Source organism: Eurytemora carolleeae, unplaced genomic scaffold (assembly GCF_000591075.1).
Source record: "Eurytemora carolleeae unplaced genomic scaffold, Eaff_2.0 scaffold632, whole genome shotgun sequence".
NCBI classification, from domain to species: domain Eukaryota; kingdom Metazoa; phylum Arthropoda; class Copepoda; order Calanoida; family Temoridae; genus Eurytemora; species Eurytemora carolleeae.
In genome coordinates this window covers 119,501-138,346 of record NW_019396522.1, presented here as the reverse complement: position 1 = coordinate 138,346, position 18,846 = coordinate 119,501, and the positions used below count along the sequence as shown (strand labels likewise).

General features: G+C 33.5%; 1 protein-coding gene across 2 annotated transcripts; it reads right to left on the bottom strand.

The window, feature by feature from the left end:
* Positions 1 to 5,583: 5,583 nt before the first annotated feature.
* Positions 5,584 to 16,650, bottom strand: LOC111704815 (transducin-like enhancer protein 4; the record flags this gene model as incomplete). Of its 2 annotated transcripts, XM_023477165.1 has the most annotated exon segments (10): positions 5,584 to 7,291; positions 7,530 to 7,879; positions 7,953 to 8,042; positions 8,485 to 8,678; positions 10,490 to 10,676; positions 11,108 to 11,182; positions 12,019 to 12,081; positions 12,762 to 12,869; positions 12,981 to 13,044; positions 16,541 to 16,650. In XM_023477165.1, coding segments are annotated over 10 exon segments (2,223 nt in total), but the record flags the coding sequence as incomplete, so codon positions are not given.
* Between the last annotated feature and the right edge of the window lie 2,196 nt (positions 16,651 to 18,846).

The following is an 18,846-nucleotide window of genomic DNA, read 5'->3' as shown; positions in this document are numbered from 1 at the left end:
TTCTGGAGAATGTTCCTGAATACTGAAGAATGTCCCTGAATACTGAAGAATGTTCCTGATTTTCTAGTGAATGTTCCAGAACACTGGAGAATGTTCCTGAATACTGGAGAATATTCCTGATTACTGGAGAATGTTCCTAATGAATATAATTATCAACATTATTCCATGATTATAGGTGAAGTATATAGTTTGCAACCTAATTAACCCAAGTTGTTTGTAGGAGATTGTAATTATTATGTTTATGCAGTACACTAGACTGTTTGTAGAATATTGTAATTATCATGTTTATGCAGTACACTACACTGATTGTAGGATATTGTAATTATTATGTTTATGCAGTACACTAGACTGATTGCATATTTCTTAAATATTAATGTACAGACGACATTTGACAGACTTTGTAATCTTCAGAATAAAAAAATTGATATCTGAAAGGGGACTATAGATTGTAATTTCAATATTGGAAATGGATAACAGTGAATCTATGGAATCATCAAAAGATTATGCTTTCTATGTTATCTGAAAGTTGTGTGACTAAAGTTTAAAAAATAAAGATATCTTAAATAAATAAAATAAATTTTTATATTTTAAAGGTTCGGTTACTTTGGCAGTTTTTGCAGTGCAAGGAAGAAGTTTAGAAGCCATAGTTGATAAATTATCCTGAAGGTTTAGCTTAATCCCACAAATCCTATATTGGGGTTGGTGTTGTAAAATTCTTAATCCTGTCACATTGCATGGGAGGGGATTATCCTTTGATTCTGTCACACCACAGAATATTTGAATAATCCTTTGTTAGAAATTATAATTTACTAAACTCTTAAATATATGTACATGTAAGATGTCCCAATAAACATGAGATTTCAAGGGAGTGTTAATAAATCAAGAATCATTTCTTGAAATCGTCACTCAATTCCTATGTTTATTGGGACACCCTGTACCACACAGAAACAGTTTAGCAGACAGAAAAGTTTTGATTTGGCCTTTATAGAGATAAAATATCTTGCACGTCTTCTCTCTCAACAGACAAAATTTTTGTTAACAATTCATGTACATGGTAATCCATTTTTACAGTCAGACTTTATAACATATTTCAGACATAGAAAAATAAACACGTCGAAACATAAATCATAAAGTTTTAAAAGAAATACAAAACTAAACGTAAACATCACTTTTTTACTTCACCAAGGCCCTTTCTAGAATTGTAAGCTGACATCGTTAAAAGTTTAAACAAATACAAACTGATATTTAAATAAACATACTCTCAACTAGTTCATGTTTACAGAGTGTCCCAATATACATACTCTCAACTAGTTCATGTTTACAGAGTGTCCCAATATACATTCCCTCAACTAGTTCATGTTTACAGTGTGTCCCAATATACATACTCTCAAGTCTCAACTAGTTCATGTTTACAGTGTGTCCCAATATACATACTCTCAGTTGGTTTATGTTTACAGTGTGTCCCAATTTACATACTCTCAACTAGTTCATGTTTACAGTGTATCCCAATATACATACTCTCAGCTGGTTTATGTTTACAGTGTGTCCCAATAAAAATATTCTTTAACTGGTTCATGTTTACACTGTGTCCCAAAATACATACCCTCAACTAGTTCATGTTTACAGTGTGTCCCAATGCTATCACGCTTATATTCCCATTAGATGATTAACCATGAAAACAATTAGCGGACTGTGTAATTAAAGTAATTAGTGTATTGCATGAATGGTTGCTGGTAATTACTGGGCTATTAGTGGGTTGAATCCAACCAACCCTGATATACTGGACAATATCAGTTTATTTGTCTATTCCGTTCATTTTATCGCCAGAAATATAAAAAAGGCTTTTAGGGTGCTTCGGGCCCATCTTCTATTTCAATTGTGAACGTGTTCTCTTTGTGTAAATTGTAGAACAAAATAAAAAAATAATTCGCGGATTTCAAACAAAAAGGCCGTGGATTTAAATAATTTTAAATTTTTAATGAAAATCGTATTTTGTTGTAGACAAATTTTTGAAATTTTGATCATTCATTAACTTTTCTGGGGCCACGTGAGGTCCCACACAAAATTTGGACCCGGTCGGTTCAGCCGTTTTGACGTTTTTTGGATACAAACAGACAGACAGGCAGACAGACAAGTAAAATGTGTGTTTACATAGATTAGATTGTATTATATTAAAATCGACATTGCTCTAATTTAGAGATTCACTTCGCGTCCAAGCATCTTTGTTAAAGCACAATGGTTACCCACAAAAAGTGACATTTTAAAGACGACATTACTTTTTAAATATAACGATCTGAAGGTTTATTTTGCTCTTTAAAAGAACAACACAATTTTTTTAAATTTTTCTTCAAAAAAGAAATCAAATTTTTAACATTACTCAGATCTCAGAACAGTTTAACGCTTCCCAAACCAAGTATACTGCCAAATATGAATCTATCGATATAACTGAGGGTTTGATATATATAAAATATATGATTTCCCGAGTTTTTGGAAATATTCAAATATAATATCTCGAGATTATCCAGGAAATATTCCTTAAGAAAATTGTGTAAAATGTTCCAAAGTATTCTATGCATCCTTGACTTCTAACATTCCCGACTATTCCCTTATCAAGGATGGGATGTATACACTAGTATATTGTATATATATATATATGTATATATGTATATATACATATATATGTATATATATGTATATATATAGTATTAAAATTCAGCTCGAATCTCTAAGTTTTGTATTTTCTAAGTTTTAGGAATTTCGGGCTGTCGCCAGAATACAGAATATACTAGGTAATTTCATTGAGGGAAGGGGAGGGGAAGGATAAAGGGACTGTATACGTAATTTAAAGCGATTCTTTATTTAAAAAAGAGTTACATCCCTGATTCACAACAGTACCTTAAACCTTCTGCTTTATCTGAGTAACAATGAGAAAGATATTTTTAGAGAAATCGCATTTGAAAATGATGAACAACAAAAACAAGGAATCTCTGTTTTTTGGCACCATTGTTAATCAAGCCTTGTAACATTTTAAATAGAAAACCATTTCAATTTTGTGAACAGTGTCTTTGAGGAAGGTTATGAGGGGGTTTGAAAGAGGAACGGGGAAGGGGAGGGGGTTAACAGGTTGATACATAGATAAAATATAAAGACAGAAGTTACAGAACAGGTTGATACATAAATAAAATATAAAGACAGAAGTTACAGAACAGGTTGATACATAGATAAAATATACAGACAGAAGTTACAGAACAGGTTGATACACAGATAAAATATAAAGACAGAAGTTACAGAAAAGGTTGATACATAGATAAAATATAAAGACACAAGTTACAGAACAGGTTGATACATAGATAAAATATAAAGACAGAAGTTACAGCACAGATTGTGACATAAATAAAATATGCATTGACAACATTTATGAACCGCCGAATAGATAGATCTACAGTTCAGAAATAAAAAAGAAGCCATTACATTGATAAAATAGTAAACCTTACATAAGTTATTTGATCAACTAATTCTAGTTTTTCCTTCTTTTTATAACCTACACCCCCCTCTATTCCCAACCCCTTTTAAATAAAAGGTTTGTTGCAAATGCCAAACCAATATTGTTTGGTATGAAGAAAACATGAAGAACATGTTTTATTGATGTATGAAGTTCACAAAATTAATCTGAATTTTTTTTAGTTACAGACTGTGCCTGCATACTCCATACTTTAGTTACTGTGCCTACTCCATACTTTAGTTCCTGTGCTTACTCCATATTTTAGTTACTGTGCCTACTCCATACTTTAGTTATTGTGCCTACTCCATACTTTTGTTACTGTACCTACTCCATATTTTAGTTACTGTGCCTACTCCATATTTTAGTTACTGTGCCTTCTCCATACTTTAGTTATTGTGCCTACTCCTTACTTTATTTACTGTGCCTGCTCCATACTTCAGTAACTGTGCCTACTCCTTAGTCCTTACTTAAACGACTTTAGTTGCAAAGGTATTTCCATAAGTTTAAAATCTAATTCTATGTGATTTAAGGAATTCGAAAAACAATTTAGAAGCTTGCTGATTGCTGAAACTAATGATTTAGAAAAAGTTAAAGCAGTTTAATTTTTAATCTCCAGATTAATTTTCCGATCAGGATTAAATATTCTAAAGTTTTCAGCTCTGGAGATTAAATTCATGAGGACAACAAGCAATATTTAATCTGGAGATTAAGAAAAAGAGTGGATCAAGCATTAATCCAGATATCCACCATTCTAAAGTTCCCAGCTCAGAGCTGAAAACTTTAGAATGGGATATCCTTAATCCTGATCGGAAAATTAATCTGGAGATTAAAAATGAGAGGAGAACAAGCAATATTTAATCTCGAGATTAAGAAAAAGAGTGGATTAAGCATTAATCCCGATATCCACCATTCTAAAGTTTTCAGCTCTGGAGATTAATAACATGAGGAGAACAAGCCATATTTAATTTGGAGATTAAAAAAAAGAGTGGATCAAGCATTAATCCTGATATCCACCATTCAAAAGTTCCCAGCTCTGAACGGATAATCTACAAAGGATGAGACTTTAGAGACGGATTTTATTTAATCTTTTGGTAGTTCTCTGCAGCTTTAAACTTGTTTTCTTTCTTTACAAAATCATTAAATATTCCATTAAAGACTATGAATGAAATCTTCCCTCGTTAATTGGATACTCTAAGAGTTTTAGGTCGTCATTAAATTCTGAACCCAGTGCTGGTAACCCTGTATAGTAGTTGTGTATAATTAATTTAATTTTTACATAAAAGTTTAAACCCTTTACTAGCTCATCGTAAACCTGTTTATTTTGACTAATCAGCACAATTTTCTTAACACAACAGCTGTACTGCACATTTCATTTGATTTTTTCCATTTTATCTTTTTTTCTTTACTCTCTTCCTTATTTTTAGAAATGACAACATCTAAATTTTATTTCTACTTCCTGATAAGTTTCTACATTTTCGGTTTCTCATCCTGTCAAAATTTGACGTTAATTGTTTATCTAGTAAACTTCAGAGACCTCAGAAGATATCATTTTCTGTGAACTAGGTCAAAAATGGGATTTTCTTAGAATTTTACGTAAGTTTAATTTTTCCTCAAAATCTCTCAAAATTTTTTTTAACTTAAGATTGGTATTTTTTATTTCCGTGCTCGTACACCCTGATACAATCATGTTTTTGTTCTTTAACTCTAGATTTTATGATCTAGAGGATTCTGAAACCATTTACAGTTAAAGTTCACTTTAGACACAGGTCAAAACTTGTGTACTCTAAACTACAGAGCGTACCATATCAAATTAGATTATCTCCAATCTTTAACGTTAAAATTCGCACTTAATACTCGAAAAATCTAGCATTTTGTGCAAAAAAAATTTCTTTTAGCCTTATTAAATTTTCAAAATGATTAATTCTCTGATTTGTCCCCCAAATCGTAATTTAGACCCATTAACACGGTCTCATTTGATGTGGGACACCCTGTAGATTTGCAGATAATCTTGATTCTAACCAAAATTTTAAACCTCCGTAGTCCGTACACACTTATAACTTTCTTTTCAATTTAAAAGTTGATACTGATTATGTATCTATTTATTAAATAAAAATAATGCAGCAAAGTAGAACACAAGCTTTAAAGAATATCTGATTGAACAAAAATTTATGGGGTTTTTGGAGCAAAAATAAATTTTTAAAATTATAAAAATGGCTCCAGTATGTACATTTATTACACTGTACACTTGACATCTTGAACTGCATAATGGAGTACAGAACACTGAATGAATTTTATCTAAAGAAAAACTGATTTCTATGAAATCTACGAATTAAGAATAACGAGATAATACTTCATCATTTTTGTTAGATTTTACATATTTAACATCAAACTGGTAAACAGGGTGTTATTCATCACAAGAAAATGGACTGGGTTTGGGTCAAGTCCTGGGAAATATCAAGGGTTGGGGAGAAAGTTAAACCTATAGAACTGTGAAATCCATCCGTTCGAGTTCTCCGAAACCTCAACCCAGTGTAATATACATGTATTGAGTAGAACTTGTATACTAGAGTTACATCTACTCTTTGGTTAATTATTCACTAAGTTTAGTTCAACTAGAGATATCTGGGTCGAGTTCTCCTACTGGAGTTAAACTTTCAGAAGGTTTAAGAGCTTGGAGCAAACTTAGACAAGAGATCTACAAAGTTAGAATGTTTAATTGAAGTCGGTTGTTTCCAAAACTCCTAACCCCATTCACAAAATTTCTTAAATTACCAAATTTTACGTAATTTTTACGTTATATTTTCGACTTAGTACATGATTTCATACACAGTCGCCTTTTTGTCTCCAGACCCTGTCACTATATACTTGTCGTCTGTCGAAATGTCAACAGATAAAACTGAAGAAGTTTCGTTTGACTGGAATATAGATGCTCCGTAGGGAGTTCTCCAGGAGTTTAGGAGATTATCTTTTCCAGTTGAGACAAACCATTTACCACAGTTTGCAAACTTGAGAGAGAGAACACAGCTTTCATGCAGATGAAGCTGATATTTATCTGGCTGGGACGAGTGAAGAACTTCAACATTAGAGTTCTCCATACCAACAGCTAACCAGTCTCCGGTTGGACAATAACCAAGACAGAATATCTGAGAACTAAAGTCATGTTGTTGTAGTTGTCTTCCTTCCCGGAGATCCCAGGAACGTACAGTGTTATCCAAACCTCCCGTCCATAGTTTTGTTCCGTCGGATGAAATATCTATACAGCTGGCTCCGTCCGTATGACCCTGGAACTGTCTCACAGGTAATTGATTATGAAGATCCCAAACAGCGATGTTACCATCACTGCAACAGCTGAAACAGACCTTGGAGTCGGGACTGATGGCAAGAGCATAGCACGCCGGAGCAGAACTGGTCAATTCTCCTTTTCTCCGGGGAGCAGGAGCAGCTAGATCCCAGATTGATAGTGTACTTGCTTCTCCTCCTACAACTAGAGTCCTTCCATCAGGTAGAAGTTTGATAGATCTGATATAGTTATCCCGTGTTAAACAATCTAGCTGAGACACTGGAACCTTACTCCCAGGTTGAGCTATATCCCACACCTTAACACAACCCTTCCCTCCTGTATACACATATTTAGTAGGATTAGACATGGTTACTGCACAAACAACGTCTCCGTGTGGAAGGGTGCTAATCTGCCTGGCATGCCTGGGTATCCCGGGACCAATGAGAGCATCAGGAGGGAACGGAACTGGTCTTTTCTCCCCTTCTCCATTAACGTGGAAAGAATAGGCCCTGAAAAAGTAGATGTCATTAGAACTAGAACTAAGAGATATAAAGAACGGGTAAAGTACCAGGACTGGTAATGGGAACAAGAAATGCATACTGAGTAGAACCTATTAGTCCGTGATGGTTTCTAAGATAAGCTCTGACAAGAGCAAGATATGCATTGTCACGTTAACGTTGGTATTTATACCAAGGGCTAAATTAAGCTCCACATAACCGGTCCTGGTGAAATAAAAACCTTACGTACGGTTTGCCTCCAGGAGGGAGTCCTACAGGGGGAGCTCGGAGGGCCGGATGCGGATCAAACGGAGATCTGTACGCTTCGGAGGACGGAGGATGTCCGTTCCCAGGCGGAGGAGGGAATCCGAGACCGTAGGGAGGGCCAGGAAGTCCTGATTTAAGCCCAGGATCGGCGGGGGGCGTGGACTTAGGAGTTGGAGGCTTTCCGTCCTCGCTGCTCTTCTTGGGAGCTGGAGTCGATGAGGCTGAACTTCTACCGCTCTGAGGACTCATTACGTCCTTCTTACGGGTTAAACCGAGGTCAATTCCATTTTCTTTCGGGGGACTTCGGCTTTGCCCATTGGTCATATGACCATTCTAAACAAAAACTATTTAGTAAAACTATAATTGATATTATTCAAGTGTATGATAAAAATTAAAAAATTTATACCTCCTCTTTCTTAACTTTCTTGGGTTCGGGTCCAGGACTCCTTCTGTCAATGCTACGGGGTCTGTCTCGGGATGGGGACAAAGAATTTCTCTAAAATAAAGAATAATTTTAAAAATGAAATCAAGAAGGGGTAGGGCAGAGTAGGTTTTATAATCAGGTTCTCAAGTCGTGTAGTATTGCAATATATGAAGAACCTGATTGCAATTTTACAAAATATGCTAACATTATAAAAAATCACAAAGGCTGAAATTATGTGCGTGGGTTGTGTAAGTATATTAACCGATCCCCTCTTCTCAACATGGTTAAATAAAAATATCTCTTTTTTATCATCCGGCACTAAAGCGCTGATTTATTGCAATCAGTTAAGTGCATTTTATCAAACTTCAATCAAATTGATGTTTTTCTTTGCTGTCGCTTCAAACAGATTAAACTGTGTTTACACCAAGAAGGGGAGAGAAAAAGGAGGGGGAAAGAAAAAATATGAAATCAAACAACCTGACGCCATTTTGAAATTCTTAATTGTTTGACTCACATGGCGCTCGTCTGAAGATGGTCCTTGGGAGGCACTCAGTGGTTTGTGCAAATCCTCTTCCTTCTTCGCAATATCATGATGGCTCATCGGCATTGGCAATCGGGCCATATGTGCAGCAGCGAATGCAGCCGACGATGAAGGCGGAAGGCCAGCTAGAAGTGCGGCAGAGGAAGCTGGAATTCCTGGCGGAAGTCCTAAAATGTATCAAATTTAGATTTAAAGATTTTTCCAAGGATATTTTATAATTAAAAAACTGTCTCCGGCATTTCAAGTGGTGTTTTATTGAAATAGTTACATACCCGATTCACAACAATATTCAGTAAACCTTATCAAACCGAATGATGGAGATATCGTTGTTTTTCTATGTGAAAATTTACTATTTAAAATTATGGTTTCATAAAATTTACATTTGGATTTATGCGCAAAAGAGTGCCATTGAAAATCAGACATAAATCTCTTTTAAAATTGAGAATAAGTTTAAATAAGGCCTACAGTCCCCTTAAGTTCTCCTGTGCTAAGCTTGATTAAGGTTGTAATGCAAGGAAAGTTAATAGCAGTTGCGTATACTCTGGTACATACTGAAACCAGTTCTCTCTGGGCTTAATTTGTAAACAAGAATAGATGTATCAGTGTTCGTTTAGTATCCGAGGAAGTCAAAAGCATAAAATTTTGATAATTTTGATGTGACCAGAATATTACATTGCTTTATTTTTTTGTGAAAGATGAAACCCATGTCAGGCTGTGACATCCGTCTTGTGTTTACATTACCGCCCAGAAACAGTACACTGCAGTACAAGACATGCGTAAACCTCTAAAATAACTTTCCTTGCATTATAACCTTGGATCAAAAACTATTTAAAGGAATGAAGTCATCTGTTTGCCCATCAATAAATAAAATTAAAATAAACAATGAAATGTAAACAAACAAACATTTAGCCATGACATTCTTTAGTTACAAGGGTTTACTGGTATATTGTTGATAAACAAATACTTTGAGTAGTTTTTCAGGACTTTTAGAAATTCAATAGGCCATTGTTTTCTTCGGTTGGACAGTTAGGCAGAGAGACAAGGAAGCTTGAAATTGAGACTAAATTGTGACATAAAGCGGAAGACTTGACATAAAGTTAATGATCTGTCACATAAAAAGGTGATTATATGTGACATAAAAAGGTGATAATCTGGAACATAAAAATGATGATTTGTGACATAAAATGATGAATTGTGACATAAAAATAATAATCTCTGACATAATTTGATGTTCTGTGACATAAAATTGATGATCTAAGACATAATTGTCATATTCTTTGACAAATTTTTAAGAATCAATTTAATTCGAGGTTGAACTTTTATTTTGTTTTAAGCATCATGCTGTTTTACTTTTTATAGTTTTAAAGTTTTATGCAAATATAAAAAAATTCACATTCTATCCTTGAAAAAAGCATAAAAATGTTATTTCTCTGAGAAAAATTTGGCAACATTGGAAAATATTAGGAATGAGTTTCTATTTCAACCAGAGTATAAACAAATTTTATTGTTTTAAAGCTATTTTACCCGAATTTTGCCTGAAATATGAAGTTTTTGATTTTTGCTTTTTAAAATCGTTTTATTTTATTATGATTTATGTTGGATGATATCAAAATTATTAGTTATAGGTAAATAAAATAAAAATGGAGGAAGCAGAAAATGGAATTTTCTATAGATATCTTCACCAATATTCGGCATGTTTGTTTGTTTGTTTGTTTGTGTCCAACAAACGTCAAAATGTCTAAACATATCGGACCCGAATTGTTTGAGGAACCTCACATGACGCCATGGATGAACCATGGACAGTTAAAATACAAAGAATTTTATTAAAAAAATATCTTTAAAATTGTTTTAAATTCTTCATGAACAACTGCGAAGAATTTACATAGGAAAATTGGCAGTTTTCCTTCTGACACGGTTCCTCGTGGTGACCGATCAAAACAAACAATAAAAAGTAGAAACCAATAAAGTATTAAAATACCTTGAAGTCCCTGAAGTCCTTGGAGACCTTGAAGCCCCTGTAGTCCTTGAAGGCTTTGTAGTCCTTGAAGTCCCTGTAGGCTCTGTAGTCCCTGTAGTCCTGGTGGTAGTCCGGGAGGAAGGAGTTGACCGGGTCCCCCAGCAGCCTGCAGCTGCATTAATCGGCTCATATCTGGCCGTTGTTGTTGCTAAAAAATGATATTTTAAGGAACTGTAGGAACTGTGGGAGCTGTTGGAACTAAAGGAACTGTTGGAACTATAGGAACTGTAGGAACTGTGTAGACGTAATTCAAAGTGATCTTCATTTCTAAAGAGGCAAGGACAATCCCAAAAGTATCGTTTTATCTTTCTCTGATGACCGTTTATGAAGTTATCCTTTTTTTTCTAGCTAAAAGGTGAGTGCCGGGAAAAAAGAGTGGACATTATTCACTCAAATTGTCCGTCGGTAATTAATTTTTAGCTAGAAAAATGTAGATATCTTCTCCATTCTTGATCACACAAAAAAATCGGATATATAACTCTATAAATGGAGGTTCACTTGAAATTACGTCTACAGTCCCTGAAAAAGGTTAAAAAAATCTAAAAATAATTTGATGATTTTTTTCTTCAATTTCCTCACCCCAATTATAGAATTGAGCTCCGACATCGTAACTTGTTTAGCTCTTTCAACAGCCGTCACCACTTGCTGCTGATGCTAAAACAAAATAAAACTATGAAATTATAGACTTCAAAAAACTTATTTTAAAAAAAGTTATAAAGATAAAAAAATATTTTATCTAAAATACTAAGATTATATTTCGTTTTTAAACATTTAAAGGTAATGTACTTTTAAAAGGGGTTTCATGCAAAAAATTTTTTTTTTTAAATATATGATTATTCTTTGAGAGGATATTTGATAACTCTTGTAGAGGCTATAAAATACGCATCTTTTAAAGAATATATGATAACTCTTTTAGAGGCTATAAAAATACACCTCTTTTAGAGGATATATGATAAGTCTTTTAAAGGATATATGATAACTTTTTTAGAGGATATATGATTATTTTTTTAGAGGATATATGATAACTCGGAGTTAGAGGATATATGATAACTCTTTAAGAGAATATATAATAAATCGTGTAGAGGCTATATGATAACTCTTTCAAAGGATATATGATAACTCTTCTAGAGGCTATAAAAATACACCTCTTTTAGAGGATATATGATTGATTTTTTAAAGGATATATGATAATCTTTTAGAGAATATATAATAACTCTTTTAGAGGCTATATGATAACTCTAGTAGAGGATATATGATAACTCTGGTGGAGGATATACGATAACTCTTTTAAAGGATATATGATAACTCTGGTAGAGGATATATGATAACCCTGGTAGAGGATATATGATACCTCTAGTAGAGGATATATGATAACTCTGGTGGAGGATATATGATAACTCTTTTAAAGGATATATGATAACTCTGGTAGAGGCTATATGATAACCCTGGTAGAGGATATATGATAACTCTAGTAGAGGCTATATTATCACCTCTAAAGAGTTAGTTTGATGTAAGAGTTCCATGATCTGGTTTAATCTCGGCCCATATTCTCTCTATAGGGATATAATGGAAGGATGAATGGATGAACTGATTAATTTTAGTAAATTGAACAAATGTTACGAGATCACTAGCATAGGTAAATCAAAGGTTAGACAATATTGGGTGTATGACAAAAAATAACATTTTATTTTGAAAATATTTTTTTTTAAATATTTATATAGATAAAATATGGGCAGATACTATATACCAGTGTTGCAAATATACAATGTATTAGAATTCAAGCAGAAATGTACAAATGTACATTACTTATATTTTACAACTATTGTAAAGATTCAAAATAATAAGTGCATTTGCTAACCATAATATCGATTACAATTTTAATTCATAAAATTATATATACATATTATAGAAGATATATATACAGTTTAAACAGATAAACTTATGCATTACTCATCATTCAAAAAAATCTTCAGTTGAAGTTTTTTTTTACAAATTTTAGTTTGAATTTGGAAATTATTAAAAGGCTTTTTGGCCTTCAGGCAAAGAAACTTATTACTTGCCTCAACCCATAATTAATATCCTTGAAACCTAATGTTGTAAAATTTTATTTCTAAACTAGACAACGACATCAGGTTGCAGAGATATTGGGATAGTTGAGTCAAGTGTTCAGTTTCTTTGACAACTTTTTATTGAAAAAAATGTATTATAAAGAATCGCATTTTTAAATAGCTACCTCTTGTGATAGGAAGGGGAGAAGTTGAGCGATGATTGCATTTAATCGTTTCGCGATTTCCATTTGTTTATGCATCTCAACATTCAGACCATACGACATCTCGTAGTACTAAATAAGAAATATTACTTTTATTCTTATCTTAGTTTTCTTTTATATTTATTTTATCATTTATTTTCATCTTATCCTATCCTATCCTAACCTATCCTATCCTATCCTTACCATGACGTAATGTCTCTGCATCTCAGTTTTTTCTTGCACCAACTTTTCACATTCAAGCTTCAAACTAAAACAAAAAGAATTATCAATAAAACAACTATTATCACATCTTCCTCTATTGATTTTTTATATCAAGTTACTCCCCTCCCCCGCCTCCCCCTCTCTCCCTTTCCAGTTCTAATACCCAACCCCCTAAATCTAACACCCAGCTAGTCTTATATTCCAATTATACTGAATTTTATTGTGCACAGAAGAACATAAAAGCAATAAAATTTGAATAACTTTTCCTTGCTCAAGTTATAGCTTTGATACAAATTTTGTAATATAAACTTTAAAAATCAGGACTATAAAAATCAGATAAAAGTCGAATTTATGTTTGAAAAATTGGGTTCTATTTTGAGATGCACTTACTTACTACTCGTGCAGTAAAATATATGTTTAAGGGTGCCATTAACTTGTAAAGTATTTCACCTTGGGGATTACAGTATAAACATTAAACAAACCAATATTTAAATAGAAATATATTCATTGATCAATTAATCAATATATCTTCCATCTATCAATTCATCCATCCTTCCATCCATCCATCTAGCAATTTCGGTCTCTCTGTCCATAAAGTTAATGTATTGAAGCAAAGTAATTGAAAGTGCTCGTATAGAGTATAATGGACCTTAAACAAGCCTACTGATACTTGTATCCTAGCTGTAACCAGTACCCTGATACATACGTTCTAAAACCAATATATACACACAACCCAACCAACACAACCAACCAAGATGAGAAATGAAGGTGACTAAATGAAAAAGTATGAGTCTAGTTATAAAGAAGAGAGAGAGAGAATCTTGTCTCCAAGCACGAACAAGACTGAGAAAGGCAGGAAGGACGAGACAGGGAATTAATCTCCGGTATTAAGATAAATCTGGAATTATGGATAATGTGATTCTCCACCCTGCCGTCTCATCAGTTCCGGGGATTAGATTCGTTCAGCTCCAGGTTACAGTTTAGCTAAGCTCCAGGTCTAGTTCAGAATTACGTTTAGGTTGCTTTAAATCCGATTAGTTTTAGACCAGATACATTTACAAATACAGGGTTTAAGTAACCCTGTTCATACAAAAACTGATAAATGTTAAAACTTACACCAGGATAAGAATAAAAGAGAAATGTATAAACAACGCTTTCTTGGCTCTTCATTGTTTCTTTAACGGCAATAATTTTTTTCGCATATTTTCTAGTTTCTTAAACGTAGTTTCCAACATTTTGACAACTTAAAATTTGGTTGAAGGAAAAAATTTCAATTTCAACCGACCATAAACCTTCCCTGGGGTCATTTTAGTTCCTATTTTGGTTTGATCGATTGTGTCGTTTTGACGCTTATTGGATACAAACAGACGAACCAACACACAATCAGTCAAGCCATACATTCATAGACATAGAAGAAAATATTGAATTTCACAAATCTATAGAATTCTAGAAGAAGAAGAAAACTACAGGTTAAAAGAAAAGTGAAAAATTGCAGAAAAGTAAAGGAAAACGATGAAAGGGAGAGGGGGCACTTAAAGATAAAAAATAATTGAATTCAACATTTAATTTGAAAATATGATTTTGATATTGTATAATATTCGCTTATCTAGCTGACAATTTAACACATTTGAATTAATTATATGGAATTGGTAGTTAAGTAGGGACGGAAAGGAATGGCGACGAAAGAATGTGATAAAAGATATAAAAATATTTGTCCTACTTGACCCCTTGAAGAGATAAGCCGCCCGTGGGTAAAAAGTTCACGTTTTTATAACAATCCTCTATAAACATACGCATTCCGAGATACAGCTCTGGACACACAAATGTTAACAAAAACCTGAATCTGGTTTAGCCAACCAAACCAAACTAACCCACCCAACAAAACAAACAAACCAAACCAACCCAAGCAACCAAGCAACCAACCCACCCAACAAAACAACCAAACCAAACCAAACCAACCCACCCAACAAACCAAACAAACCAACCCAAGCAAACAAGCAGCCAACCCACCCAACAAAACAAACCAAACCAACCAACCCAACAAAACAACCAAACCAACCCAAGCAACCAAGCAACCAAGCAACCCTACAAAACAACCAAACCATCCCAAACAACCAAGCAACCTACCCACCCAACACCCAATCAGAAAATAAACAATCCCACCAACCAACTAAAACAATACTTAAACAAACCAAACTAAAACATTCAATCCATTTTTAACCAATCCGTATTCATCAAACCAATTTTCATTCTGAATACTAGGACAAGTAGTAATAATAACAAAGAATTTAAGCTCGTAATGCAAAGATCTTTTGACTGTTGGTGTTAAGGTTGTTTTGTACTTCTTAGGAGCTAGAAGAAGAAAAATTTTTTGTTGTTGTAAATGTATCTTTTCGTAAAACAATGACCAACCCCTTTAATGTTCTTTCAAGTCTTTTACATTAAACCAGAGTTAGTCGAACAATGGGAGGGAATAAATGTATGAATGGACTTAGTGAAAAGAAATTACACGTTCCAGAAACTTTTGGAATTTTGCAATATGAAATATTTTTTTTATTTTTTATAAATTGTTATATTTCATGATGTCTTTGTACTTTGAACAACAAGGTATTTAAAAAAGAAATATATTTAATTTTTAAACGTCAAGCTAAATCCAGCATTTAGTTGATCAGGATGAGTTTTAGTTTGCTGGATTTTGGTGGATTTTCTATCGCAGTTTGAAGAGTTTGACAGTGCAATCGGAAATAAACTTCCCTCCCGAGCCCAGATAGTTTAAACTTTACAGATTCTCCTCTCTCTCTCTCTTAACTTTAAAACCCGGAGTATTATCAATGTCCTATTTCGAACCGGAGAAGTCTAAACCCTATTTTCAAGCCAGAGTATTCTAAACCCTATTGTCAACCCGGAGAATCCTAAACCGTATTTTCAACCCAGAGAGTCTCTAAACCCTATTTTTAACCCAGAGTATTCTAAGCCCTATTGTCAACCCGGAGAATCCTAAACCGTATTTTCAACCCAGAGAGTCTCTAAACCCTATTTTTAACCCAGAGTATTCTAAACCCTATTTTCAACCCAGAGAGTATTCTAAACCCTATTTTGAACCCAGAGAGTCTCTTAATCCTATTTTCAACCCAGAGAATCCTAAACCCATTATTTCCTGGAATCTTTGTAAATTAGGATTTTATTATGATAATTTGACAGGATGAAGGGGGGGGGGGATTTGCAAATCTTTCTCTTATTTTAAATTCAAATTTGCACAAATATGCATATGTATGATATGTTAGTTTAAACTTTATTTATTATTCCAAGATTTTGCATTTGCTGTCTATCAATTCAAATTTCTCCATTTCTCAATCTGAACCCAAATATGTGCATTCTGGCCCAAAAATCTATCACGTTTTTGCCAAATACTTGTTTAAAGCTAAAGCTACTTTGCAAAATTAAATTATTTATGTCAAAGATTTGAAAAAGTATTTAATGGTTTGTTATGTTCAAACCAAAAACCTTCAAAGTCGACACCTCCCCCCCCCCACTCTACTTACTTATGATATTGCGCCTGGAGGAAATTGAACTCCTCCTTTATCCTCTCGATGGACTCGACGATGTTGAGCTTGAAGGGTGGAGCAGAACCTGATCCAGGACCTCCAGGAACCTTCAATACATATTAATAAAAGAAAATTTCTTGGATAGTAGGCTTGTTACGGATTATTTTTCGGGGTTGAAAAAATACAAGACCTTGGTTTTAACATATTTTTTATGTTAATTTTTCTTTTGTAAGAAAAAATTGATTCAGGATTATTCTTTCTTGGGAGTAATTATTTGATTGGGATATATACTGATAAACGTTGATATGTTAGACTTAATGCTATAAAAACAAATTTGTTTTGAACCTTGGTATGTGAAAATCATGTCAATACTTTTATACCGGATACACAGCAATGAATAAAGTAATGAGAAAGCTAAACGTGTGTGTGCACGAGTTAAATAAATTAGTTTTAAATCCTCAGCCTAATTTTAAACTAATTTCCTAAATTAGATGAATTAGGATTAGCGGGAATCCTTGGATTAAACAATACTAGACTAAACGTTCACGATTTAATCGTAATTACAAGAATTAATTATTTCCGCGCTTACTTAGAACTGCATTTTTTAAATGGTGTTAGTAGATGTGTCGGGGAGCTCTGGACACACAAATGTTAACAAAAACCTGAATCTGGTTTAGNAGCAGCGATAATTAATATGAAAAATTAATCAAATTATTAGTGACAGAGACACATTTCTCATGGGAAAAAATATATTTGTCAGGTTAAATTAGAAAAATTGTTGACGTTAACTTGCATGGTTATTAAATAAACTCAATCAAAATCTACAAATGTGATCTTTTTCAATTTTAATGAAATACTTTGTACTTACATAAATAATTAATAAATTTGAAAAAAAATAAAAATAATTATAAAAATGATTTGCTAATTCTAAATATTTGACACTCTGCTAAAATAACTTCTTCACTAAGAGCGTAAGCGTATAAGTGATTGGTTCTAGGGTTCATTCACTACTGTTCCAGACTACGGAGAATTTGAACACCAACGTTGGTGTTGGTAGGTTCAGGGCTCGGACCAACGTAGGTGTTGGTCGGTCCAGGGCCCGGGGGGGGGGGTCTTAATAGTATTTTAGGGTCCTTGGTATACCGGCCAGGTTTAGGGTTTAAAGAAGTTTAAAGTTGTCAGACATTTTGTTGCAACCGCGGCAATTCTTTTTAGTCTGGTATTTCAAATACGAGTTGAATTAATACTTTAATTTTACATGTTAAACCTTAAACAAAGTGGATATTTGATTATTGTATAAAGGCGATAGATAGATAGATACCTAACGAAAAAATGGCTATCTATGACAGTTTTTCATTTAAAACAAAAATTCACTAAGGAATTGAGTCTTTCCAACGACCTCTAAATCTTTGCAACTTAATATAGTATATCTTAGATATTTCAAACTATTAATTCTGGTGGATCAAAAAATCTAATTTTGAAATATCAAAGATTTACACCATAAGGTTGTAAAGATATAGGGTTTTAAAAATTTGAGATTGTGGCACAGACTTAGTTCCTTTTTAGAAATTAAACAATACAAAAAATAAATGAAAATATTTTAAAGTTAAAACATCAAAAACCTTTATCAGTAAATGGAAATAATTACTTTTACTGAACCTATTTGAAATTTGACCCTCTCCTAGGAGAGGGTCAAATTTATGCAACATTACATGTACAGCTTTGTAACCTTGCAGGTTCTTTTAGTTTTGATTTTACGAAAAAGTATGAGAGCCTGAAATTTATTTGTCTACATATAAGAGCTCTTTAAAAAAATGGGTTATGACTGATTAAGTAAGATTTCAATCTAACTTTGAAACTTGATAGTGTAAATCCTTTATAATTTAAACTTATTATTTGTAGCTTAAAATATCTAAGATCTATACTCTATAAAACATTGAGCTGTAAAAATACAGGGATTAGAAACTCCGAGTTTGAGGCAAATCCTCAATTCCTTTACTATAATTTGACAAAGGATGTGTTCATATGATGTAAAGAAATCAAACCCTGGATGGGAAAATATCTCAGCTTTGTATCTCTAGCTCCATCTCTCCTTTGTTTCTCATAATAATTAGTAGGTCTTCTCCCACCCAACTCCCCCCGATCACCTCCCCCTTCCCTATTTCCCCGTCCTCGCCACCCCTGAATTTACTTGCACGCCTGTTATGGTCTGAGTCATAGTGCTTCAACCCCTGGCTTACCGGGTGCTTCTTAAACTAAATTTATTTTACAGTCCCCAAAACATGCCCCCCCCCCAGCTCTCT